The sequence below is a fragment of the Fusarium subglutinans genome (assembly GCF_013396075.1).
Source record: "Fusarium subglutinans strain NRRL 66333 chromosome Unknown NRRL66333_c0000155, whole genome shotgun sequence".
Classification (NCBI taxonomy): domain Eukaryota; kingdom Fungi; phylum Ascomycota; class Sordariomycetes; order Hypocreales; family Nectriaceae; genus Fusarium; species Fusarium subglutinans.
In genome coordinates this window covers 14,696-39,223 of record NW_023502218.1, presented here as the reverse complement: position 1 = coordinate 39,223, position 24,528 = coordinate 14,696, and the positions used below count along the sequence as shown (strand labels likewise).

The 24,528-nt window shown below is 49.9% G+C and overlaps 8 protein-coding genes across 8 annotated transcripts; 5 read left to right on the top strand and 3 right to left on the bottom strand.

Annotated features, from left to right (window-relative positions):
- Positions 1-625: 625 nt before the first annotated feature.
- FSUBG_9749 (uncharacterized protein) lies at positions 626-1,274 on the top strand (the record flags this gene model as incomplete). Its single annotated transcript, XM_036688295.1, has 2 exons — positions 626-781; positions 837-1,274. 2 exons carry the CDS (start codon positions 626-628, stop codon positions 1,272-1,274), a joined length of 594 nt encoding a protein of 197 aa, XP_036534748.1.
- A 1,855-nt stretch (positions 1,275-3,129) lies between these two features.
- On the top strand, positions 3,130-4,988 carry FSUBG_9748 (calcium-binding precursor cnx1; the record flags this gene model as incomplete). Its single annotated transcript, XM_036688294.1, has 3 exons — positions 3,130-3,246; positions 3,361-3,643; positions 3,703-4,988. The coding sequence occupies 3 exons, from the start codon at positions 3,130-3,132 to the stop codon at positions 4,986-4,988; spliced, it is 1,686 nt and encodes a 561-aa protein (XP_036534747.1).
- Positions 4,989-6,069: 1,081 nt separating this feature from the next.
- On the top strand, positions 6,070-7,833 carry FSUBG_9747 (methylmalonate-semialdehyde dehydrogenase (acylating); the record flags this gene model as incomplete). The annotated part of the gene is made up of 2 exons (XM_036688293.1): positions 6,070-6,727; positions 6,779-7,833. 2 exons carry the CDS (start codon positions 6,070-6,072, stop codon positions 7,831-7,833), a joined length of 1,713 nt encoding a protein of 570 aa, XP_036534746.1.
- A 1,064-nt stretch (positions 7,834-8,897) lies between these two features.
- Positions 8,898-11,044, bottom strand: FSUBG_9746 (phenol 2-monooxygenase; the record flags this gene model as incomplete). Its single annotated transcript, XM_036688292.1, has 4 exons — positions 8,898-9,190; positions 9,244-10,284; positions 10,341-10,720; positions 10,782-11,044. The coding sequence occupies 4 exons, from the start codon at positions 11,042-11,044 to the stop codon at positions 8,898-8,900; spliced, it is 1,977 nt and encodes a 658-aa protein (XP_036534745.1).
- A 3,290-nt stretch (positions 11,045-14,334) lies between these two features.
- FSUBG_9745 (retinal short-chain dehydrogenase reductase) lies at positions 14,335-17,126 on the bottom strand (the record flags this gene model as incomplete). The annotated part of the gene is made up of 5 exons (XM_036688291.1): positions 14,335-15,077; positions 15,153-15,474; positions 16,301-16,576; positions 16,631-16,920; positions 16,979-17,126. 5 exons carry the CDS (start codon positions 17,124-17,126, stop codon positions 14,335-14,337), a joined length of 1,779 nt encoding a protein of 592 aa, XP_036534744.1.
- A 1,082-nt stretch (positions 17,127-18,208) lies between these two features.
- Positions 18,209-20,769, top strand: FSUBG_9744 (carbohydrate kinase contains domain protein; the record flags this gene model as incomplete). The annotated part of the gene is made up of 4 exons (XM_036688290.1): positions 18,209-18,613; positions 18,725-19,401; positions 19,452-19,745; positions 19,794-20,769. The coding sequence occupies 4 exons, from the start codon at positions 18,209-18,211 to the stop codon at positions 20,767-20,769; spliced, it is 2,352 nt and encodes a 783-aa protein (XP_036534743.1).
- A 530-nt stretch (positions 20,770-21,299) lies between these two features.
- Positions 21,300-23,045, top strand: FSUBG_9743 (u3 snoRNP-like protein; the record flags this gene model as incomplete). Its single annotated transcript, XM_036688289.1, has 1 exon — positions 21,300-23,045. The coding sequence occupies one exon, from the start codon at positions 21,300-21,302 to the stop codon at positions 23,043-23,045; it is 1,746 nt and encodes a 581-aa protein (XP_036534742.1).
- A 131-nt stretch (positions 23,046-23,176) lies between these two features.
- On the bottom strand, positions 23,177-23,636 carry FSUBG_9742 (uncharacterized protein; the record flags this gene model as incomplete). Its single annotated transcript, XM_036688288.1, has 2 exons — positions 23,177-23,365; positions 23,415-23,636. 2 exons carry the CDS (start codon positions 23,634-23,636, stop codon positions 23,177-23,179), a joined length of 411 nt encoding a protein of 136 aa, XP_036534741.1.
- Positions 23,637-24,528: the final 892 nt, after the last annotated feature.

Sequence of the window (24,528 nt, the reverse complement as noted above, 5' to 3'; positions counted from 1 at the left end):
CTCTCTCCTCCCAGTCCAGTCTTTTGCACTTCCTGATCAGACAAAATGGATCCTCAATGGCTCCAATCCTAATCCTAGCGCCCTCATGGGTCCTCTCTTCCCTCACCCCATGTCCATGCATGTCCGTCCATGCTCCTAGCCATTGACAAGCAAAATGTAAAGGTTCTGATGGGTCCCCTATCTCCCGATGAGCCGGGGGCTAGCTTGGCGCTCTCTTTCTTTGCCTGCACCTCAGGTCAGTCTTGTTGACTTGTGCCTGGGCCTGGGCCTGGGCCTGTGAGCCTGTGACTCTCACGGCTTCCCCTAGCCTGGCCTGGGGGGTCTGAGACTTTGCTTTGCCTTGTCTAGGCTTGCTTGCTTAGGCTTAAGCGGTGTTGGTCTGGTCATTGGCTTGATGGTGTGGGCATGCCCCTTTGCAAACCGTCCACGTCCAGTTGAGGACTCAACTCATAAAAGGACCTGGCTGCCCCGTCGCGTGCTCTTGCTTCCCTTCCTCCTCACCTTCGTTGTCATCCACCTGTCGTTCGTTTAAGACAAGAATTCCACTTCAGACTTTCGCTTTGAGATTCATCTCGATTACTTTACACTACTAATTCTAATATCAACAACCTCGAAATCCATCAACATGCGTTTCACTTCCATCTTCGTTGCCGGCGCTTTCGCCACCATGGCCGCTGCCCAGAGCAAGACTGCTTCTGTCTCTCCCGCTCAACAGTCTCAGCTTGACTGCCTTGACGCCTGTGATGCTGGTGATGTCAAGTGCCAGTCTTACTGCATCTCTGTGAGTCTGATGTCGAACTATGTTGACAAACACGGGTCTAACCATAATTCCCCAGGTCCCCTCTCCCGATGAGAAGAACATCAACGCCACCACCGAGTGTGTTGCCGCCTGCCCTAAGGGCAAGGGCTCTGCCTCCGACACCGAGAAGTACTCTGTCTGTCTCCAGGACTGTATCGCCGACAACTACTGGAAGACCATCTCCGGTACTCCCCGTGAGACCGCCGCTGCTGGCTCCAAGGATGAGGCTTCCTCCGCTGCCGGATCTGCTGCTTCCAAGGCCACTGGCACTGCCTCTGATGAGGACAGCACCGCCACCGCCTCTGCCTCTGAGTCTGATGCCACCGCTACCGACGCCTCTGAGACCGCCTCTGGATCTGCCTCCGGCACTGCTTCCGGCTCCGCTGCTTCGTCTACCGAGACTGGCAATGCCGCCACCGCTCTCGTTGGCGGTGTCTCTTTCCTCGGTCTCGTTGCCGCTGTCTTGGCTCTGTAAATTGGATGGCCTCTTTTGGAAATTCGGTTGATGGAAGAGAAGGATTTTAATGGGTTTGCTCTAGAGCGGTAACGATTGGAGTTTGATTTCAGATGTGATACATGTTGGGCATCATGACGAAGGCCTCTTTGGGCCGGATCGACTTTTCATGGACAAATTATTGGGACACCTTACGCGTTCACATAGGGCTCGACACGAGCATCAATACAATACCTCTTTTTTTGCGCTCTGCGTAACCTCAACTTGATGTGCATCTTTCACTTGACTTGGAGTCAGAACAAAACACACAAACACGAAACCTGACGTTGTGGGGTGTTGTTCTGTGATTGGCTGCTGTTTCCCAATCGGGTGCTTGAAGGGTTTAGCTTGTAAACAAGCGAAATGATTGTCTCACTACGTAACTCCGTACCTTTTGGAGAAAATGCTCGAGTCCAATTCAATCATCATATGATGACTTCTTCGAAACCGAGATAAAAATAATAGTTCATATTTCGAAGGCACCTCCTCGAGTGCTGTTTGCATGCCGAGCTGTTTTCCTGTGTCGCTGATGTTTACATGAAAATGTCATAACAGAACAATTTGCTTCAATTACGGTTTGATTGCAGTAATACCCTTGACGCCACAGTGTTCCATGTGCGCTTGATCTTATTGCTATCTTGTCAGGCACTTTTCGTAACACTCACTCACTACCTGGGTACCTTATTAAGTTCGGTGCTGGGAGCCGTCCCCGAACTCATTCGAGGCTCTGCTCGGTGTCAGTCATCGGTCTATAGGCCCTCAGGGAGCAAGAAATCTCAAGACTTGAAAAAGGAGTGCTGAAATAAACTCAGTGAAGAGTCCCCTAAAATAAGGCTAAATCACCTATGTTTTTTTATCGTCCAGGGACAAAGTTCTGAGTTTTCTTTCCTCTCCCAGATAGGCGATAGGGTAGGTAGGTACCTATGTTGAACGACACTGGGTCAGTCACTTAAGGTAAGGTAAGAGTAAGGTGATGCAGAGAAGGACAATGTCTATCGATGATTCAAGTTCACAGTCCACATCATTTGCTTGGACCAATTGGTCTCAAGATTAACAAGCCACTGTAGAAATCTCCGTGCTTCAGGTTCGTTTAGAAGCATAATAATGTACTAAAGACTCCGAATTTTGCTATTGGTTCCGGAGCAGTTGTTTCTACACTTACATACGGAGTACACTGAAACCCATTGGAAGAATCCAACAGCTCTGTACGCCCTCGTCAACACTGCGATGCCCTGGACTAGATGACTAGATTAGCCAATATTCTACTTCGGGTTTAAAGTTGAGGCTTATTACGCTTGTGAAATTAACCATTCATCCGCCAACTGTTCCATGGACAGCTGTCTTCTTCTCGAGCCTTCCATCTGTGGGACAAGCATGTCCTATTCTGTAACCACTAGACTAACAAGGCCGAGGCTGTGAGGCTTCCATCAACGTCCCCGCCCCCAGTTCCATGGGAGTACCTGACAGTCGGCATCCGCACCTTCCTTCTTCCAACCTTAGTGGCTCCGGGCCACGGCCCCCGCTCTGCACCTGTTCGTGATCCCTGAAATTTAGGCGGCTCTGAGCTTCTTCGTTCTACGTGTCCTCAACACTAAGACAGAGCTCTCCACTCATTGTTAAGACGCCACCTTTCGCTTCTTCACTCTCCCCATTCAACATTCCACCTCACTCTTGGACATCATATCTCCTCGAGCGCTGGGAATACCCTCCTCGAGCATACACTTTTCCCTTAGTCACACGTCTTTTTTTAATCGTGTTCCTGCTCCTTCTCTTGCGCAGCCTCTAGTGACGTCCTTAATTCTCTGCTCAAGCTAGCTACTCCGTCACTTCCTTCAACATGAAGCTCAACGCTGTTGCAGCGGCCATGTCGGCTGCCATGCTTACAGGCAAAGTTCACGCTGAGGACATCAAGGAGGCCTCACCCTCTGTTCCCGACAAGCTGCCTACCTTCACTGTGAGTGTTTTTTCCTCTTCATTTCAATGAGTAACTGAGCTCGTGTATGAGGACTATGCAGCTCCTCATCATGAGCTCTTGTCCCAGTCAATTGATGGCTAACCCGCCCTACAGCCCACCGTTGTCAAGGCCGACTTCCTGGAGCAGTTCACCGACGACTGGGACCAGCGATGGAAGCCCTCTCACGCGAAGAAGGACACATCTGGCTCCGAGGAGGAATGGGCCTATGTTGGCGAGTGGGCCGTTGAGGAGCCCTCACAGTACAAGGGCATCGAGGGCGATAAGGGTCTTGTTGTCAAGAACCCTGCGGCGCACCATGCTATTTCCGCCAAGTTCCCTAAGAAGATCGACAACAAGGACAACACCCTCGTCGTCCAGTATGAGGTGAAGCTGCAAAGTAAGCATGACTTTGGAATCCGACTCAGTGATCGTGCATGCTGACATTTTTGCCTCCAGATGGCCTAGAGTGTGGTGGTGCTTACATGAAGCTCCTTCGCGATAACAAGGCTCTTCATCAGGAAGAGTTCGCAAACACAACCCCATACGTGATCATGTTTGGTCCCGACAAGTGCGGCCACACCAACAAAGTCCACTTCATTTTCAATCACAAGAACCCCAAGACTGGCGAGTATGAGGAGAAGCATCTCGATTCTCCCCCCACCGCCAAGATTACAAAGACCACCGAGCTTTACACCTTGATCGTTCATCCCAACAATACGTACGTCATCAAGCAGAATAACGAGGAGGTCAAGACCGGCAGCCTCTTGGAGGATTTCACCCCCGCTGTCAACCCCCCCGCCGAGATTGATGATGCGAACGATAAGAAGCCCGACGACTGGGTTGACCAAGCACGCATTCCCGACCCCGAGGCCAAGAAGCCTGAGGATTGGGACGAGGAAGCTCCCTACGAGATTGTCGATGAGGAAGCCGAGAAGCCCGAGGACTGGCTCGAGAACGAGCCCGTCACCATCCCCGATCCTGAGGCCGAGAAGCCAGATGATTGGGATGACGAGGAGGACGGCGACTGGATCGCCCCTACCGTCCCCAACCCCAAGTGTGCCGACGCCTCTGGTTGTGGCTCGTGGACTAAGCCAATGAAGCGCAACCCCGACTACAAGGGCAAGTGGACTGCACCTTACATCGAGAATCCGGCATACAAGGGAACTTGGGCTCCCCGCAAGATCAAGAACCCCGACTACTTCGAGGACAAGACCCCTGCCAACTTCGAGCCCATGGGAGCCATTGGTTTCGAGATCTGGACTATGCAAAATGATATTCTCTTTGACAACATCTACATTGGTCACTCCATTGAGGACGCCAACAAGCTCGCTGAGGAGACGTTTGGTGTCAAGCACCCCATCGAGAAGGCCCTCTTTGATGCCGACAAGCCTAAGCAGGAGGATAAGCCCAAGTCCCCCAGCGACCTCAAGTTCCTCGACGACCCTGTTCATTACATTACCGAGAAGGTCGAGCTCTTCAAGGCCATTGCCGCTCAGGATCCTATCGAGGCCATCAAGTTCGTCCCCGAGGTCGCTGGAGCTCTTGTCGCCATCATCATTACTGCCGCTGGCCTCGTCGCTGTTCTGTTCAACCTTGGCAAGTCACCTGCTGTTCAGCAGACTGCCGAGAAGGCATCCGAAAAGGCCAAGCAGGTCAAGGATAAGGCTGCTGAGGCCACCGCTACCGGCGCCGAGCAGGTCAAGGGCGCCGTTAACAAGCGCACCACTCGCAGCCAGTCATAAAGAAAACGAGAAGATAATCTCAGATGATTAGTTGGTTGTATCGGCTGGAGTGATATTCAAAAGGAGACGGAGAAGCTATGGAGCTAAGAAGAGAAGCAAGTTTGGAAGGAAATGTACACAATTCTCATGATTGATTGATTTGGCGCACCAGAGCAGCGATAGGGATATCAAACAATTGATAGCTTTTCAGGCTGACCTCACTCTTGATCGGTTTATGACTCGTCGTGGTGTTCCGTATGTCTAGTCCACTCGAGGTACTGTGAAGTAAGGCGTTGACATTGCTATCTCGGTTTGTTTAGTTTTGTATTTACAGTACCTAAGGTAAGGTAAGGTAGGTCAACTTGACAAGTCTTGAACTACCTAGTGTTTTTCACTCTTTCACCGAAATCGGCGTGCATTCACAGATAAGGGCGTCCAGTATCAGCCTAGATCAATATTGAAAAGACAAACGCCCTCCATAAACATCCATTTACGTTGGAGAATCATGGAAGGTGACCCCGATGGCCGATAGATAGAGGGCAGGTGAGATAGATATGTTTCCCAATTAGGCAGGCGAAGAGAGACGAAGAAACGGAGTGAGAGATCTAGTTTCTGGCCGGCAATCTCAGCCAGTAGGAGACTTGAATTGGGAGACAAACCTCAGACCGTGGTATCCATCGGCATTGACGGTAACCAGCGGACAAGCCGGAGCTCACTCGGCAATTACCCCACACTTTCACTTTCCAGAAATGCCAGCCCAGCTCTTGGGGGAAGTTGCTGGCTTATCATGAGTTGCTCTCGCCGCCCCGCACTGACTCGCCTTTGGTGCTTGTAAGTGGTGACCTTCTCAGAGGACCGCCCCTCCAATTGCCTCCGCACCGTTGACATAGCCGGGACAGTTTCTCAGTATAAAAGTCTAGAGAACCCATGGCCTCTTGAATTCTGTCCTGTCTGTGTTGCTTCAGTGGAAGTTATCGAGGTCAATTGCTCTCGCTCTCGCTCTCGCTCTCCCCCTCTTAGCTCTTGTCCCTTCTCACTTACACACCACGTATTCGAGCCTCATCGACTACCTATACTGTCTGTCATATTCATCATCGCCATTATGCGTCGCGCAATCTCTCGCGGCCTGGGTGCTTCCAGCCGATCTACTCCCGCCCTTTCTCGATCCTCTCTCCTCGCCTCATCTAACATCACAAGCGGCGCATCTCACGTCGCTGCCAGGCGCATTCATGCGACAAGCAAGCAGCTTCAGCCTGTGACGGCTGCCCTGGCCTCAACCGCTAGCAGCTATCCTACCACTCACGCAAAGGTCGAGGCGGTCGATACTCCTTACTTCATCGACAACAAGTTTGTTTCGTCCTCGACCGATAAGTACATCGACTTGCACGATCCTGCTACCAACGAGCTCGTTACTCGCGTCCCTCAGATGACCGACGCTGAGATGAAGGCTGCTGTTGCAAGCGCCGAGAAGGCCTTTAAGTCATGGAAGAACACGACTGTCATCTCTCGACAGCAGATCATGTTCCGGTTTGTCCAGCTCATTCGTGAGAACTGGGACCGCCTCGCTGCTAGTATTACTCTCGAGCAAGGCAAGACCTTTGCTGATGCCAAGGGTGATGTCCTTCGTGGCCTTCAAGTCGCTGAGGCTGCTATCGCCGCTCCAGAGCTTCTCAAGGGTGAGGTCCTTGAAGTCTCCAAGGATATGGAGACCCGAACCTACCGTGAACCCCTGGGTGTCACCGCTGCTATCTGCCCCTTCAGTGAGTAACCGGCGAGTTGCTAGCATCATTTCTTAGCTAATCAATGTGTAGACTTCCCTGCCATGATTCCCCTTTGGTGCATCCCTATTGCCACCATCACTGGAAACACCCTCATACTTAAGCCTTCTGAGCGTGACCCCGGTGCTGCCATGATCATTGCCGAGCTTGTCCAGAAGGCTGGCTTCCCCGAGGGTGTTGTCAACATCATTCACGGCGCCCACCGCACTGTCGACTTCATCCTCGACGAGCCCGCTATCAAAGCGATCAGCTTCGTTGGTGGTAATAAGGCCGGCGAGTATATCTTCAGCCGTGGTTCCGCCAATGGCAAGCGTGTTCAGGCCAACCTGGGCGCCAAGAACCACGCCGTTGTCTCTCCTGATGCCAACAAGAACCAGTTCATCAACTCCATTACTGGTGCCGCTTTCGGTGCTGCCGGTCAGCGCTGTATGGCTTTGAGCACTCTTGTTATGGTTGGCGAGACCAAGGAGTGGCTTAACGAGGTCGCCGAGCAAGCCAAGCATCTCAACGTTAATGGTGGCTTTGAGGAGGGCGCTGATCTCGGTCCCGTGATCTCCCCGCAGAGCAAGGAGCGTATCGAGAAGCTCATTGAGTCTGCCGAGAAGGAGGGCGCTACTATTCTTCTTGATGGCCGTGGCTGCAAGCCCAGCAAGTACCCTAACGGTAACTGGGTTGGCCCTACCATCATCACCAATGTCACACCTGACATGACCTGCTACAAAGAGGAGGTCTTCGGCCCGGTCCTTGTCTGCCTCAACGCAGAGTCCATTGATGACGCTATCGACCTTGTTAACAAGAACGAGTATGGTAATGGTACTGCTATCTTCACCAGGTCTGGTGCTACTGCCGAGACCTTCCGCAAGAACATTGAGGCTGGTCAGGTAGGCATCAATGTCCCTATCCCTGTCCCTCTGCCCATGTTCTCTTTCACTGGTAACAAGAAGTCTATTGCTGGTGGCGGTGCCAGCACATTCTACGGAAAGCCTGGCATCAACTTCTACACTCAGCTCAAGACTGTAACAGCTCTATGGCAGAGTGCGGATGCCGTTGCTAAAAAGGCTGATGTCTCCATGCCTACCCAGCAATAATCAGGCGGAAACTGAGATGGTGGATTTGATTAAAAGGAAAAGCGAGTAAGCAAGAACGGAAGATGGAAAACGGGATATTGATGTAGAATGCATATCTGCTAGCATAATAAGGGCAATAGTCAGGCTGTTGAGCTCAGCCGAGTGCCATGAATTTCAAAAACATCGGAACCTTCATTACCTTATATTTCGCTGTATGTGTCTTACTCATCTTGTATTTTCTTTTCGTCGTTTTCACTATGCCACACGTGAGATGTATGTTCTTGGTAGTCTCAGAATGATTTTGTGTGCCAGATTGCCACATGTAGAACGGTTATCCCAACCTGCCCCTATGGAGAGGTGCAGAATTGTAAGAACTACTCATAGATGACTGGAGAGATGTATGGTGAAGAAAACCGGCTGGCAAGAGAGGACCCCGGATGAACCAGGGTGATTTAGGGACTTTAGATAGCAGCTCTAGATAAAGACATCTGAGCACAGACTCTAGCTGAAATTATCTTCATGTACGTATTTCGAGCTGATACGAAACAGAACATGTGGAGTCGTACGTACGACGGTAAAGCATGACGATGATAATAATAACAATAACAATACCAATAACAAACAATGTGCAAGTTGATAAATAAAATAGATTCCGTGATATGAGTAGTGACTAACTACCAAATGTGTCGTAACATGAGCAAGATTACGCCCATCTGGCGATCGATCTTACTGTAGTGGTGGCCCTCTTCTATTGCCGACAATAACGTCTGTCTCTAAATATGCCTTTCCTGGTCCCTCCTCCTTCTGTGAACGGTGGTTAGTCGGGCCACTGTGGCCCGTCTTGCTTCGTTCTTCTCAATGGCGATGCAGGCCCAAGCAGGGCACTGCAGGAGTTGCATCAAGGATGATAAAATATTGTCAACAACTCCGTACTCCTGGATATAAGAATTCGAAAATGCCAATGTGCACAGGGATCTCTTGTCCCCCAGATGGCTCTCGAAGAATTTCAGATAGAGTACGGGCAAGTCTAAGGGTTGCGTGGGCTTCGGCTGGTCCTCTATATTAACTCATGATCCCCTCCGAGCTTACTGCGTTGGAATTTTCATGAATCCGTCATAATACTCATCGAGCCATCGAGCTGCCTGAACACCAGACTCATCAAGGCTTGAGTCCCAGCGACCTATCGAGCCGACATAACCATCGGGACGAACGTTGACGATGGCTACCTCGCCAGGTCCCAGGCTGCCGAGCCATTTGTTAGTGCACAGGGAGCCACGGGTGTCCTGGTCGGGAATGTCGTCGAGGTAGAAGGTCCAACGGCTGTCTTGCAGAAGAGGTGGGAGATCTGAGATTTCAATCTCCGTCTTAGGCATGGTAGCTGATTGACTTGTTAACAAGCGATCTCCAAGTACAAGATGCGCAGGAACTTACTGATAAGACCAAAAGTGAAGAGGTGGCTGACAATGGTGTATCGCTCAGGTCGAGAATAAACATCCTCGGGAGCTGGTGCTCGAGGTTGAGAAGCATAAGAAGCGCTAGCTGCAGCAGATAGACGGCTAATAAAGGAGTCTGTACCTGCAATAGCGTGGCAGAATGTCTGCAGAAACGGTGCTGATTGTTGAACATCCCACATAAGAAGATAGATTCGGAACTGGCCGAGCATAGGTATGTCAAGCTGGATATCGACAGGGTTGGAGTCGATATATCGAGTCACCTTGGCGGGAGGCAGAAGGCAACCTGGCTTGGCGTCTCCCATCACAAAATGGTTGTTTCCAGTTCCTGGCCTGTTGATGGCATTCTCACCATATTCAGCACCAATTCCGGAAATGAAACGAACGTTGGTCCTGAAGTTCTCAGCGAGTGCAATGGCGTCGCCACCAGCAATTTGGTTCGCATGCTCATAGTCAAAGTTAACCAAGTCCAGGGCAATCTTGCGTCGTTCTTCCTCGTAACTCTCGAGAAGATTTGGTTTGGCCAAGCCTCGAACCGCAAGGTTCAACTTCCATGACAAATTCCATGAGTCGTGCATTGAGGTGTTCATACCTTGTGCTGACTTGGGAGAGTGGGTGTGGCTGGCATCACCAGCCAGGAAGGCCCTCAAGTGGCCATCAGTGAAGCGACTAGCAACCCTCTGACCAACCTGATAACGGCCGAACCACTCAACGTACTTCCAGTCCAAGCGGAACGGTGCCATAATCTTCTTCGCGCGTTTCATCATGAACTCCTGACCCAGATCGCGGCGATCAAATTTGGCACCAGCCTTCAGCTCAATATAGAAACGAGTCATATTCCTCTCTCGAGGAATGATAAGAATTGAACCGTGCTCTTGTGAATAGACGAGCGTTTTGGACCAAATATCGGGGAAGTCGGTAATCAGTTCGCCGTCGAGAACGCCCCAAATGGCAGCCTGAGACATGCCGACAGCCTTGACATCGGGGATACTCTTGCGAACCTTGGAGTGTGCGCCATCACCTAAGTAGTAATGTCAGTTCCTGAGCGTCTAATAAGCGTAAGGGGTTGCCACTCACATCCAATCAGGTATTGAGTAAGAACCGAACGCTTGTCTTGATTGACATTGGCACGGCAGTTGACTTGGAGGGGACCAGTCTTGTTGTCGGGGACGCTGTACGACTCAAAAGCCATGTTTCGACGAACCTCCTTGCCACGTTTCTTCATATCCTCAAGAAACAGCCCTTCGACCATACCTTGGTGGACTAGAAGAATATAGGGGTCGAGAACATCGATAATAGGGGGATAATGGACTTCGCGACCAAGTCGACGAAGAGGCTCGTCCGCGGTGCTACGCCAGAATGCGATATCGAAGACACGAACACCTTGCTTTAGCAAAGTATCTGATAGTCGCATTTGTCGGAAGGTTTCGATCGTCTTTGGCTGGAGGCCATCGGCTCTATTCTCGAGGTCAATTGGGTTGTTTCATTGGTGCAATTGAATCGTGGTGATAAGCTTACCTTCCTACGGGCGTCTGATCGGCTCGATCATCGATTACCTCAACGTTGATGCCGAATCTGGTCAGGTTTGCGGCCAACATTAGACCGGCAGGTCCTGCGCCAACAACACATACTTGACATTCCAGCGGGGGCTCAGGAAGACTGCGAAGAAGAGCCAGAGGATCTTGAAAGGGAGGAGGAGAGCCTTCCTGGCGCTCACGATGTGCTGGAAAGGGGATTTCCATTTGATCCATGTCGTCAGATTGGGCAATGCTAGGCACCATGTTACAGTGGAAGTTTTCGGGAGATCACAAGATCATGGACGACCTCTGTCGGTTCAGATTGTTGACAGAGTGCCGTCCGGCAGTAGTTGCGAGAGGTAAAGGTGGCGGAGGCTTCTGAGTCCAGACAGAAGATGCCGCAGATGATCAAGCTGGCGACAAACGACGAGGTGTGTGGAAAGCAAAGGATATTCGGTAAGGTGGTATTCTCCGAGGAAGTCCGTCCACTCAGTTATCGAGTGCTGTGCGTATCACAACCGGGGTGTTATGTGAGTTCCCCGATATCGCCTGATGAGAAGAGGTCGTCAAGATCGAATTCGTAAAACTGAATATGTCGTAAGATGTTTGGAGATTTCGAGTAGGCCGCGTAGTAGTATTAATTGGATATGTATGATAGAATAGATCGATCGGTAAGTGTATGGGGTTTTCGAGGTCGCGGGGCAGAATGGCCGAATAACTATTGGGCAGGCTGAATCTGACTGACAAGCTACAACTGAGACGACAAGGGTTTGTGCAGATATGCAGGCTACGATGAGAATGGCGAGCAAGGTGGACGAGACAGCCACAGCGATGGCAGAAACGAAGATACAGAGGACGGACGATGGACGGCGGAGCACGAAGAGGGACACCGAGGTGAAGAGAGGATAAGAGAGGGGCTAAGTATGAAGCTATTCCGAGCCTCAAGGTCAGATATAGGAAATACAGCACCCACGAACGGGCAGGTACCGGATTTCGGGGGTTGATGGCAAGCGACGACCGGGGTGCTACGATGCCCTGGCCTACATGGATCAAAAAGAGAGACAGAGACAGAGAATGGTTGGGAAGGACCAGCCCAGGGTCAAGGGCAACAAGGGCAAGTGAGATGGGGTCACAATTGCCTGGAGCAGAAAAAATGGCATGACACGATTATCAACAGCAGGCGGAGGCAGGCGACGCCAGACCTGACGAGGAGGCAAGAAATGGGCTGATTTCGCGGGAGATTTTGCTGGTTCGCTGCCACACGGTCCACTCAGACGACACGGTTGACACGTTCAACTGGGTCTGACTTCCAGGGCCCTTCCTCAAATGCTTCCGCCAAGCTCCTTCACAAGTTCACTCTTTTTCAATGGGTCCTTCCTGTTGGAATGCAACTTGAAGGGATCCACATGCTGTCTCTGGACTTGTCCCCGCTTGAAGATATAGCATGTGATTGGACGATAATTGATGAATTGAATGCTTTTGTCAAAGCACCAGAAATTTTGAAGAAGAATAGATGAAACAGCCCGGTTGGCATCATCACTTTTAATCAGATCCAAGCATAATCATTTGTATCAAAGTGTATGAGGTATCTCTGAAGCAAACAGTGACAAAATCGATGGCAGAGAATTAACACCGCTAGAAGGAAGGTCTGGAAGGCTATAGACCACGGACCAGGTTATGCACCAAGACCTAGACCACTCGACACCACCACCATCTCCTCCTCCTCATCCTCCTTTACAGTGACACTTTGGACCAAGACCAAAAAGACGTTGAACCCGTGCCACACGCTCGCACTGTTTCGTCAAAGAACCCACTTCTGCGGCTTCTAGTCTCCGATGGGAACGTGGTGTGTCTGGTACCAGATTGTGTGTTTACTGCTCTGACAGCAGCAAGGATCATGCACCTTTTGTGTACGTAGATGGACTTCTCGTACAATATCCAGTCCGCATCTGCTAACCTGTTATACCCTTTTAAGCATTGGTCCAGTGATTTGGCTGCGGTCAGGACATGAACGATGGAGTATCAGAGTCTGACATCGCATGTTATTAAGTTCCTTTTGCCTCTTCTCCCATACGCCTGCAGGAACTCAGGGTCTTTGAGCCAGGATGAGGCCGTTCTTGGGCGGTGTCATTATCAAGCAGGGCGAGTGGGTGCGATCCATCCATCTGACACCGGTTTCCCCGGCCTTTGTCTGAAGTTTTGTAAGTCAATGGCATATCTGGCTAAGTCCTGTTATCAGCTGAAGTTATCTAAAGTCGGGGAATTGACAACATGCAGCAAAGCCACACCGTAAGTTGTGTTATATATAGGAATCGTTTCATTGACTCAGATGGGATGGACCTGCTGGCAGTAACACACAGATTCAAACTGATACATGCAGGTCTTAGCTCAGGGCTTATGTACCTGATATCGTCCTGTGCAACAGAAGACGCAAGTATGATGCCGAAGTAGTAGGGACCAGCATGCAGATTCAACGCAACCTGCCAGTGTTGCGATTTTCTCAACGCCGTTTGTGGGTTACTCAAACAGACAGCCACATAGTTTTCATAAATTTTCAGATTCTCATAGTCTGCTATCTCCTGTCCAGGATAAACCCTGGGTACAGCCTGCAAAGACCCATGCCTTACATGTTACGCTGCCACATTTCAAGCAGTTGAGCTGACGATGGAGCCCTTCACCACGATATGCAGCGAACGATGATCATCTCATGATATACAATCGAGCAAGGTATCTGGCAGAACGGCCCCCCTTTTCACCTCGATTGCATATGCAAGCTGTCAAGCTCATCACAAATATTGTATATGCATCATCATCATCATCGAAGCTGATCCTTTTGCGCAGTGCAGCGTAAGCGACGTCTCTCATATCACCTTGTTTGTAGGTGCCTTGCCAGCTCACCCATAGGTTGGGAGTATTCCGCAATTGGAGCCAACCCAAGTACTGGATGTCAATCTGTTGACTCATTTATCGCGTCATTATATCGGCTCATCACTCGAATTGTGCCGCGCGTTATATGCATTCTACTAGGGCAAGTCTGAGTACTCTTAAATCAGTCATTTTGCACCACCAACATGACATAACATCCGGGCTGGGACATCACCAACACAATGGTACTCTATTACATGGATGACCTGTAACGCACAGGCTGGTTCGGACTTAGGCATCTAGGCAGCCCGAGCTCCCACGCACGCCCTTTATAATCGGACCTTGGGTCTTGTCATGAGGAGTGACACTTCGAATAGGCTCGAGAATGAGTTTATCAAGTATCTCCGTTTGAAACTCATATGCACTACCTCAGTAGACACATATGAAAACTGCAATATTGCAAAAGACAACGATTCACAATGTCTTCGATGCTCTGGTGGCCCATTTATCTGTTACCATACGCTCAGATTACGTTCCTTGACAGTGACAATCAAGAATATCACGACCAGTTCTGTGCTACCTACCACAGTTAGTCCCAATGTGATAACGCATAAGAGGTACAATATGGCAAAATGAAATAATAGCAACCACAATTCATCCGCAACATTCTAGTAACAAGGCGCCCTTGATCAGGACACCAAAACCGTACTGGCGCTTGCATTCCCGTCACCTTCCTTCTCCTCACCATCGTTCTCAATGGCTGTATCCACGTCCTCAATGACTTGACGACCGCTGAAGTTCTTCATATACGCCTCTGCCTTGGCTCTCACGGGAATTGCATACCAATCCGGTTGCATACGTAAAGCAGCCAGAATGGTTCCCGTACCAGGAATCACAACATGCCCACTACGCCCTGTGAGAACTTGGTTAACCACTGCATCGGCCACTGACTCGGGTGCAAGTGGTGGCATCAAGAAGTCAGTGTTTTGGTAGTATCCCTTGAAAAGAGCAGTGTTGGTGGGACCTGGATGAACGATAACAGTCCTGACCTTGGGCGCATTATATCTGGTAGTCAACTCAGCGGTCAGGCCTTCGTGGAAAGCTAAAGCAGCTGCTTTCGAAGCACCATAGTCTACCAGGTTAGGAATTGTCAACCAGCTCGCATAAGATGTCAGGGTTACAACCATGCCGTGGTTTTTAGCGACCATATCAGGAACAAATGTCTTTGCTATCCAAAAGGGCGCAAAGGTGTTGACGTCAAAGGTGAAGCGGATATCGCTGGGCTGAGACTCCAAGATAGTCTTGCCCCTGACAACTCCAGCCACGTTGATAACGACGGTCGGATGTCCCACCTCAGCTCTAATCTTTTCGGCGACGGCCTCGACGTTTTCGGGCGATCGTAGGTCGCATTGAAAGTAATGCACGTTGGCCGCTATTGTGTGTGAAGTCAGCCTCCTCCTCCTATTCTGAGCCTGAACTGGGGGTCAGATATAAGAAGATAACATACAAACTTCGAAAGACATGGGCTGAACATCAAGAACGACAACTTTGACGCCCATCTCCTCAAATAGCTTCACGATTCGCCCTCCGATACCTCCTGCACCACCTGTTACGAGAACAACTTCGCGCTTCCAGTCATATTTGTCGTCAACCCAGTTGTTTCTGGTCTTATCGGACCACCATCCACTGGCCCATCGCGCCAGAGCAACGTAGAATAGCGTTTTGAGGTGACCGGAGGCGCTAGGATGAAGAATGGATAGATCTTGACCCTTCTTGGTGAGGCGAGCGAATAGCACGAGTGGAAGTAGGAGAGCTGGGTTAAGAGCAGTCTGACGGATGAGTCGTAACACAACGTCAGCGCAAAAGCCTTCTCGTGGGATAAGTCCTTGATGGATCGGCATGATGGTGTTTGAGTCTAGTGTAAGTCAATATTTTGTGGACTGCACCGAGAGACGACTGCTTTTTCATATAAGAGACAAGCAGCGCACAGGTCCAAGACAGAAGCTCAAGTACTTGAACAACGCACTTTGCGCCTCGGATGCGCATAAGCAACTCTTATGGAGGGAGAATGGGCTTGATGCACGGTTCTCATGATAGAGCATGCAAACCGAGGTCCTTGTCCACGAACAGCTACCAACTCGCTGCTCCCTGCAGTAGTTAGCAGGGATGAGAAATCCGGGGTAATAGTCAAAGAGCTATTCGCCGGGGTTCTCACAGCAGCTTCTACCGAATAACATCTTTGCTTGCGCCAAGCTGGACTATCATGAGTTAGCCATTGTTTGTGGATTGTTTCTCGGCATCATGATGACCCCGCAATTCGATCATCTCAAAGCTATGCTGAACGGGGATGATTCCTTAATTGGCATGGCAGATGATGGTTGACATGGCGATCTGGTAACCTGCATCGGTTAGTGGGATTTGAAGATGTGCGACGATCCAAGACGAGTTGTTTCAACTTTTACGCTCAGACTTTGAGAATGTGAATTATTATGGCTCGAGAGCGTTTGAACGAAGAATGGATTACTGGAAAAAGTTTGCTGAAATACGATACACTATATGGAAGAGCTTGCGCTTGTAAGTTGGGGGGGGTATCAAAATGTTAAAAAGCTACTTAATCAAGATCTTTCACAATTAAATCGCCATGAATAAGCTCACCAGTCCAGCATATACCGCTACTTTCGAATCCAGGACAGCTCCCTTGGAATCCTCACCACTGGCTTCAAGCTCGGTCGAGTCACCTGGCGCGAACAAAACGCCCACTTTGTTAGCTGCATCTGCGTCGATTTCCTCGGGCGAGAGTATATCACTAGATAGCTCATCGCAAGACGGCCGATCACCATCCTCAGAAATCGAGTTGGTGACATTGATTGGAACGTCGAAGATGGTATAGTGGTCATCGCCGTTGAGCCTGAAGTTTTGTCGGATGGAAATCTGGGTATATCGTCAGCATATTTTGATAAGGGTGTAGAAGTTGGTATTGTTCACGTTGTAAACACCACGGTCACTATCTCCTTCAGGTTCTCCATCGCCAACCAGACAGTCAGGCCACACCCAGTTGATATGCTTGACCGTGCTGCCTGGTTCTTGGGCCATGATCTCCCCGAGACTTGCATTATTAGCGGTGGCCGTTCCATTGGAGATGGTCAAGTTGCGACCTGTCATGTAACTGTAGAGGAACATCTCGATACTGAAGATCTGGTTATCGTCATCTTTGTCATGCGGTGGCAACGGCAGCTTGCCGTTGGCCGTCACGTCTATAGCCACATGCAACGTATCTTGTGTCAACAATGTTAGTGTGGTGAAGCTATCGTCGACGCCGTAATGTCAACTTACCTCCTCCAAGCGGCGTGTTCGGTTGAGGGGCATCCAGCACCACAAACCCAGGTGTAAAGATCTGGCCATTAGAAATTGTAAAGTTCAGTCCCAGCGCACGTCCAGCCAGGAGCAGCACGGCTGTCAGTTGTTGCTTTGATGATAGCATTCCTTAGTAGATAGTATCAAGTACTATACAAGTCCTAGTAAAATTGAGGTGTGAGAAAATGTAACGGCAACAACAAATTCACTATCGCGGGAAATACGGCACAGGCACCAAAACGACTACATCTTCTTTTTGAAACCGGAAATTGGGCTTGGCCGAGTAGGTATCCAATACAGGTGCAAAACCCTTGGGAGATGTTTGAGGATGGGGGCTTAATCCTTGATAAAAGCAAGATTACAAGGGTATTTTTACCGGTAAATGAGGCTAAGAAGATAGATAATAAAGATCTACCATCGTCTCTCTACCCTTTGCCTTGTACTGATGGCATTCCGAGTTCGGTTCTGGGAGTTGCTCGGTAATAAATAGCATTGGTTCATGAATATCAGTTATAGAGGTAGGTACCTAGTATAATATGGAATCGTTCAACCATTTTATAGTGTTGCAGTGCATTATGTATGAGCAACAGGCGTGTTTCAGAATTAACTTGACAGGGATTCAATGATCATTAAAATTCAAAATGCAGGGGCCTAGCTACGTAAATACTTCCCCGGTTGAAGAGAAGAATTAGTTAATTACAGCTCAATAATAATAAAAAATGCAAAATATACAATTTTGGCTTCTCAAGATGGAATTGCCCGTCACCAACTCGCAGCGGAATTACTTCCTTGAGTGCCACTTGGGAGCCAATGAATCGTTAGAGGCCCGGGCTCTTACTGGCGGAGCCCCCCGATAGCCAAGAGCTAAGAACCTCCAACACCGCCTGCTCAGAGCAAAAGGTCCTCTTGAGTTACCAAATTGGCGCCTGTGGAGCTCTTTTCTTTTATCGTGACAGAAGATATCTCACAATAGGGAATCATTGGCTTCTAAGAGTGATCGCTAATAATTGTGATCCGAGGCTCTTGTCATTGCCCAACTCTAGCGCTAACTCAGGTTGTCAGGTCAGTTCTTCCAACCCCTCCTCTCAGTAAAGGTGATCAGCTTCAACATCAAATCTGGATTCAAACACGTCGTTTTTTCCTTCATCTTGAATCTCAGGGACTTCAGCCGCCCTTTCTCATTGGCGTATACTGTACAACATATCCAACATGCGGCTGTCAAATCTCATCGCCCGGCACGGCTCCGTCCTTCGGCGCTGTTCCGGAGCCGGATCTCGGCCGGGATGCTCTTATTCTCAACGCCGCCTCATGAGCTCCTCCTTAGCTGCTGTCAAGGACTTGCTCAAGATCTCGGATGAGATCACAGATGCTGTTGCCACCAACAAACCCATCGTTGCCCTCGAGTCAACTATCTACACTCACGGAGCCCTGGGCAATGAACTTGCCCTCCAACATTCAGATCTTGTCCGCAGCCATGGAGGTATTCCCGCCATCATCGCCATTGTCGATGGCATTCCTACTGTTGGAGCAACAGCATCTGATATCCTTCGCATGATTGAGAGCGGAAATGCTGTCAAGGCATCCAGGAGAGATATTGCCTACCTTGCGGGAATGGTAAGTCAAGTCAGGTACTGATTTTGGTCGTGCCTCGTGTGTGTAGCACTATATCCATAGTCAACATCTTTGATATGCATAGGCTACAGGGCTGACTGAGATTTGCTTCAGGGTTTAACGGGACAGAAGATTCACGGCGGCACCACTATATCAGGAACTATGTTGCTCGCCAGGCTCGCAGGTATTCGAGTATTTGGTACTGGCGGTCTCGGCGGCGTTCACCGTGGAGGCCATGACTCAATGGACGTTTCTGCTGATCTCACTGAACTTGGCCGAACACGGGTCGCTGTCATCAGTAGCGGTTGCAAGGGCTTCCTTGATATTCCTAGGACACTGGAATTCCTCGAGACCCAGGGTGCCCATGTGTCGACCTTTGCAGACGGACGATCTGGAAAGATTGATTTCCCAGCTTTCTGGGCTCGTGATAGCGGCATCAAGAGCCCTTCTGTTGTTCACACCGAAAAGGAGGCAGCCGCTATCATTCTGGCCCAGGAGAAGCTTGGAATCGAGTCAGGCTTGCTCTTCGCCAACCCAATCCCGGAGGAATTTGGCATTCCCGCGCCTGAGATGCAGGCTTACATCGAACAGGCTGTCAGGGAGGCCAATGAGAAGGGCTTCACTGGCAGCGCTAACACTCCGTATATCCTGGGTAGGCTCAAGGAGCTCACAGGAGAGAAGGCCGTTATCGCCAACAAGGCGCTGGTAACGTCCAACATCACCCGGGCCACCAACATCGCTGTCGAACTCTCAAAATTGTTGTCTTCTGGTTCCGAACCAGTCAAGACGTTGTAAGTGCAGCGATGAATGGTCTCGGACGTAAATCTAATCGTAGCTATAGCAATTCATATTCTGCCACCCCATCTGCACCTGCATCTCCTGCTCCTACTGAGCTCAAGGTGCCAGAAGTAGGGTCTGACAGTAAGGTCGATATCCTTGTCGCTGGCTCCGTCGCTGTTGATCTGAGTTGTGACTATGCCCCAAAGTCGGGTGACGCTTCACCCGTCCTCCACACCTCGAATCCATCCAGTATCAGTCAGTCAATCGGAGGTGTCGGCCATAATGTAGCTCTCGCTGCCCACTCTGTAAGCAAGCATGCTCGAGTGCGGCTCTGTAGCATGGTTGGTGATGACGTGTAAGCGTGCTCTCGTGTCGAGATCTGGCCCTCACTGACGTGCTGTAGTGCTGGCAAGACCATTCTTAATGGACTCAAAGCCTCTGGCCTTGACACCACCTACATTCGACAATTAGGCCATGAATACCACGGCTCTAATAGAACGGCTCAGTACGTTGCTGTCAACGATGCAAACAAGAATCTAGTCATGGCTATGGCCGATATGGGCATCTTCACAAACCACTCTTTTCCCGAATATTGGAAGTCTGCCGTCCGGGGAACCAAGCCCAAGTGGTTGGTAGTGGATGGTAACTGGAGCGAGAAAGATATCCGAGCATGGCTCAAGGCTGGCCAAGACCAAGACTGCAAGATTGCATTCGAACCAGTATCGACAGCCAAGTCTATGAACCTTTTCTGTTCTCAGAGGGGGCATCCGAAACTTCGAGTCTTCCCTAGGCCCACGGTAGATATCGCTTCTCCTAACAGCTACGAGCTGGCAGCCATGTACTCCGCAGCTCGCGATAACGGCTACTTTGAGGCACCAGAGTGGTTCGATATCATCGATGCCTTTGGCATGCGAGGTGCCCGAGATCGATTTGTCAAGATGACTTCAGCCGAGCTGACTGACGCTGGTGTTCCTGTTCAGTCTGTTCAACTACTTCCTTATATTCCGACTATTGTGACGAAGCTTGGTCCTCAAGGGGTTCTCCTGACCACTATCCTCGCAAAGGATGATCCCCGTCTGAAGGACCCTGACTCCGAAGAGTACATCCTTGCTCGCTCGATGGGCGACCACCCCAGCGTTGGTGGGCTCTATATGCGACTATTCTCTGCAGCTGAAAAGGTTCAGAACATTGTATCTGTTAACGGGGTTGGAGATACTTTCTTCGGTGTTTTGATCTCTGGATTGGCTCAGGGCGGTAAAGTCGAGAACCTCATTGATATTGCACAAGCTGGCTCATGTTTAACACTAAAGTCTGCTGAGTCAGTGAGTCCTGATCTACACAGACTCGAAAGTGTGTTGGCACAGGCAGCAGCAGAATAGTGGGAGAGAGATGGTTGAATACCCTAAATTGATTCCCCCCCTTCTTCTCTTCTAGGTTCCCTTGTCATTCCTAGCATCCTAAACTCCTCACATCTGCGTACCTATACGTACTCCCATTGGATCTTACTGCCTACCTGCCTACTGAATAACTACCTCGGTAGCCTAGGTACCAAATCCGTACTCATGGGGGCCTGTGGACCTGTGAAAGCCACTGTGAGCTCGCCAAACACATTGGGGCTAATTATTGAGTAATCTTATCAGTGTCGACTTCTTCGCCGCTTGCGAATAATGCTTCATTTCTGGGTTTGATTGGTTCTACAAATAGTCCTGCTTGTCTTATCTAAATACATCGTCAGCCTCGTCCAATCTCCCGTATGATTGGTTACTACGCCACTAGCGATAAAGTGAGAGAGCCAATTATAGAGAATCGCGTGCGCAAGGCTGCTTGGACCCTCTAAAAAAATTCCATGGCCATAAACATTTCCAAACCAGAAACCGCAAAACTTACTCCAGTGAGCCGAAGGACAACAATGGCGCCACCACAAGACGAAGAGATGCTAGATCCCTCATCTTCCTCCTCCTCGGAGAACGAGTCTCAATTTGACTCCGAAGATGAGGTTCCCCAAAAGAAGCCAACCATTGCGCTCTACGACAAAGATTCGGACGAGGAAGAGTTGGAGCGACTTGTTCTAGGTAATAAGGCAGGCTTCCGAGCGCAATTATTCAAAGACGATGGGATTTTTGATAACAGCTGGGACACGGAGGGTAAGGAACTCGAGGTTGTCGAGCAAGATCCTGGGCTGGAGGAAATCGACGACGCGGACCTGTTCATGTTCGACACGGGTGCTGGAACAGGCGCTGCAGAGGTCACAAAGGCAGCAAAGCCTACTGGTGGAAACGCTCCTGTATGGGATGATAGCGACGATGATAGACTGGCCATTTCCCTGGCTGGAGCCACTCGATTACGAAAGCTGCGTAAGACGGAGGCCGAGGATCTTGTGAGCGGAACAGAGTACAGCAGAAGGTTGCGACAACAGTACCTCCGACTTAATCCCCTTCCAAAGTGGGCGCGGGAGGCAGACGGGCGACCTACTAAGCGAAGGCGATCATCTGCTGCGTCTGACTCTTCAGCAGACAGCGACTCCGACTCTGAGATTTCTGCTCAGCCTCTTGAGAAGTTCCTTCGCGACGTCAACAGTCTGGCCGGGGCTGGATCGACCAAGAAGAGGCGCTTGCGACCCGAAGTCATTGATATCCAACGCACACGAGAGATTCCAGACAAGCACAAGGCCCCCGTCGCCAACCTTTCCTTCCACCCCGAGTTCCCGGTCCTCCTCTCCTCCAGCACCGCTTCTGTCCTCTACCTACACCACATCGCGCCAGCCGCTCATCCTACACCCAATCCCCAGTTGACTTCAGTACAAGTCAAGCAAGTTGATGTTCGAAGGGCCGAGTTCTTGTACCCTCGGGGCGACAAGGTGTTCTTCGCTGGCCGACGAAAATACTTCCACCACTGGGATCTCAAATCAGGAACGGTGCAAAAGACAACCCAAATCCTCGGCCACCGGCTCGAGCACAAGACTATGGAGCGATTTAAGCTCAGCCCGTGCGGTCGATACATGGCTATTGTTGCATCTACCAGAAAGGGGGGCGGTATCATCAACGTTTTGAGCACGACATCTATGCAGTGGATTTCGGCTGCCAGACTCGCCAGTCAGAATGGCATTGCAGACTTTGCTTGGTGGAGCACTGGAAACGGTATGACTATCCTTGGTCGAGATGGCCAGGTTGGCGAGTACAGCATGGAGAGCCGCTCATTCTTGGGAATATGGCATGATGAGGGTTGTGTTGGTGGTATTGTCCTCGGTCTTGGCGGTCATCAGGGTCCAGCTGTACTGGGTGATGATCGATGGGTCGCTGTAGGTTCCAACAGCGGCATCACCAACATTTACGATCGGAACGAGCTTGTCGAGCTCAAGTCGGAGGATGTATCTATTAAGGAGCGGCCAACACCTACAAGAGTCTTCGAGCAGCTTGTCACACCCATTACACATATTGCTTTCTCGCCAGATGGCCAGCTCATGGCTTTCGGAAGCCAACATAAGAAGGACGCTTTGCGTCTCGTGCATCTACCAACTTGTACCGTGTACCGTAACTGGCCTACGGAACAGACACCCCTTGGAAGAATCACTGCAGTCGCTTTTGGGAATCAGAGTGACTTGTTGGCGGTTGGTAATGACACAGGGAAGATTAGGCTCTGGGAAATAAGAAGTTAGATAGATATTTAATGGACAGAAAACGGCGCATGACTATCTGCAATCAATATCCTCTGTCACCCCATTGATGATCTATCCAGTATCCAGTGTAATGTCTTGTCTCTGATCTTCCTCCAACGTACAGACATTGGTCAGTTGAACATGTGCTTCAACAGCGTTCGAAGAGGGCTACCCTTGGGCAGCTGGCGCCGGGGGAAGAAAGCTCTCCTCTTGCGCGTCCAGACAATAAGTTCCTTTCTATTCTTGAAGAGCTTGACATCGTCGGGCCTGTTCTCGCATCGCAGGAACTGCTTAATGTTGACGTTGATGCTCTTGAGCGCCTGTAGTAAATCAGCATCTGGAAGTTATCATCGGCATCTGAAAACCGACGTCTCGGCATTTGGTCTTGCTAGGAAGGTCATTCGGCAGGCCTAGATCGGCACAAAGTCGCTGAAAGTCTTGTAGAGTGCCTCTCTTGAAGTAATCGTTCCACTGATCCATGAGGCTCGCATGTTTGCTATCGGATTTGGACGAATTGGAGGGGGTGAGGATGATGACACCGGAGCGATCAACTAGATCACTGTCTGAATCTTCATAAAGGGACCGAGCCATGACTGAGACGGTAATGTTGTGTTCAAGTTGAGTGAAAAGTGGTTATGCTGGCTTGTTGGTGACTTCTGAGCCAGATCTTACGACAGAAGAGTATGGAGGAATCAATCTGGATGTTTATGTTCTTGGGATAACATATAAAGGCTTCCAGTAGTATTAACTAAGCCGAAGTGACAGTGTGACAAGTCCAGTGACGAAGATGTGAATATTCGAATACCTTAGCCTGGCAACATTCACTCAAGTTACTTGAAAGACTTAACTGCAGGCTGCCGTTTGCTCATGATGCAGTTGTCCGCTACGGACGGCCTTCACTAATCCACCTTTCCTTGTTCACTTTCCTAGCCAACTTCTGTATTATGTCTGATTCATATATATAGACAGTAAGAGAGAAGTAATGCCGAAGCCAAACAAAAGGCAACACATGGTGTTTTCTAAATACGACCACAACATAAGGCGTTATACACTACGCCTGCAAACACAATAAACTTATCATCGAGTCAACAAGTCGTAAGAATGCTCACACTTATACATATATAGATATGAATCAGTGCGACCATGACAGTCTATCAGTTAAACTGTTGTTATTGGCACAAGGGTAACAAGTACTGGATCTCATCAGTCGCTTTGCCAGCTCCGTGCTTACTAGGATATCAGGCAGCTCTTTCATTCAGACTTTTTATCTTCAGGGACAACATATTCATGTGTCGAGAGATTCTTCATGCTCAAGAGAACTCTGCCGCCTCGCATTTGATACCTGCATATACCCTAGATGTACACAGATTCTCAACAACAAGCAACAGCTGATCGGCTTCCATAGCTCAGTTGGTTAGAGCGTCGTACTAATACTTCAAACCGAGTATCCGGTAATGCGAAGGTCTCAGGTTCAAGCCCTGGT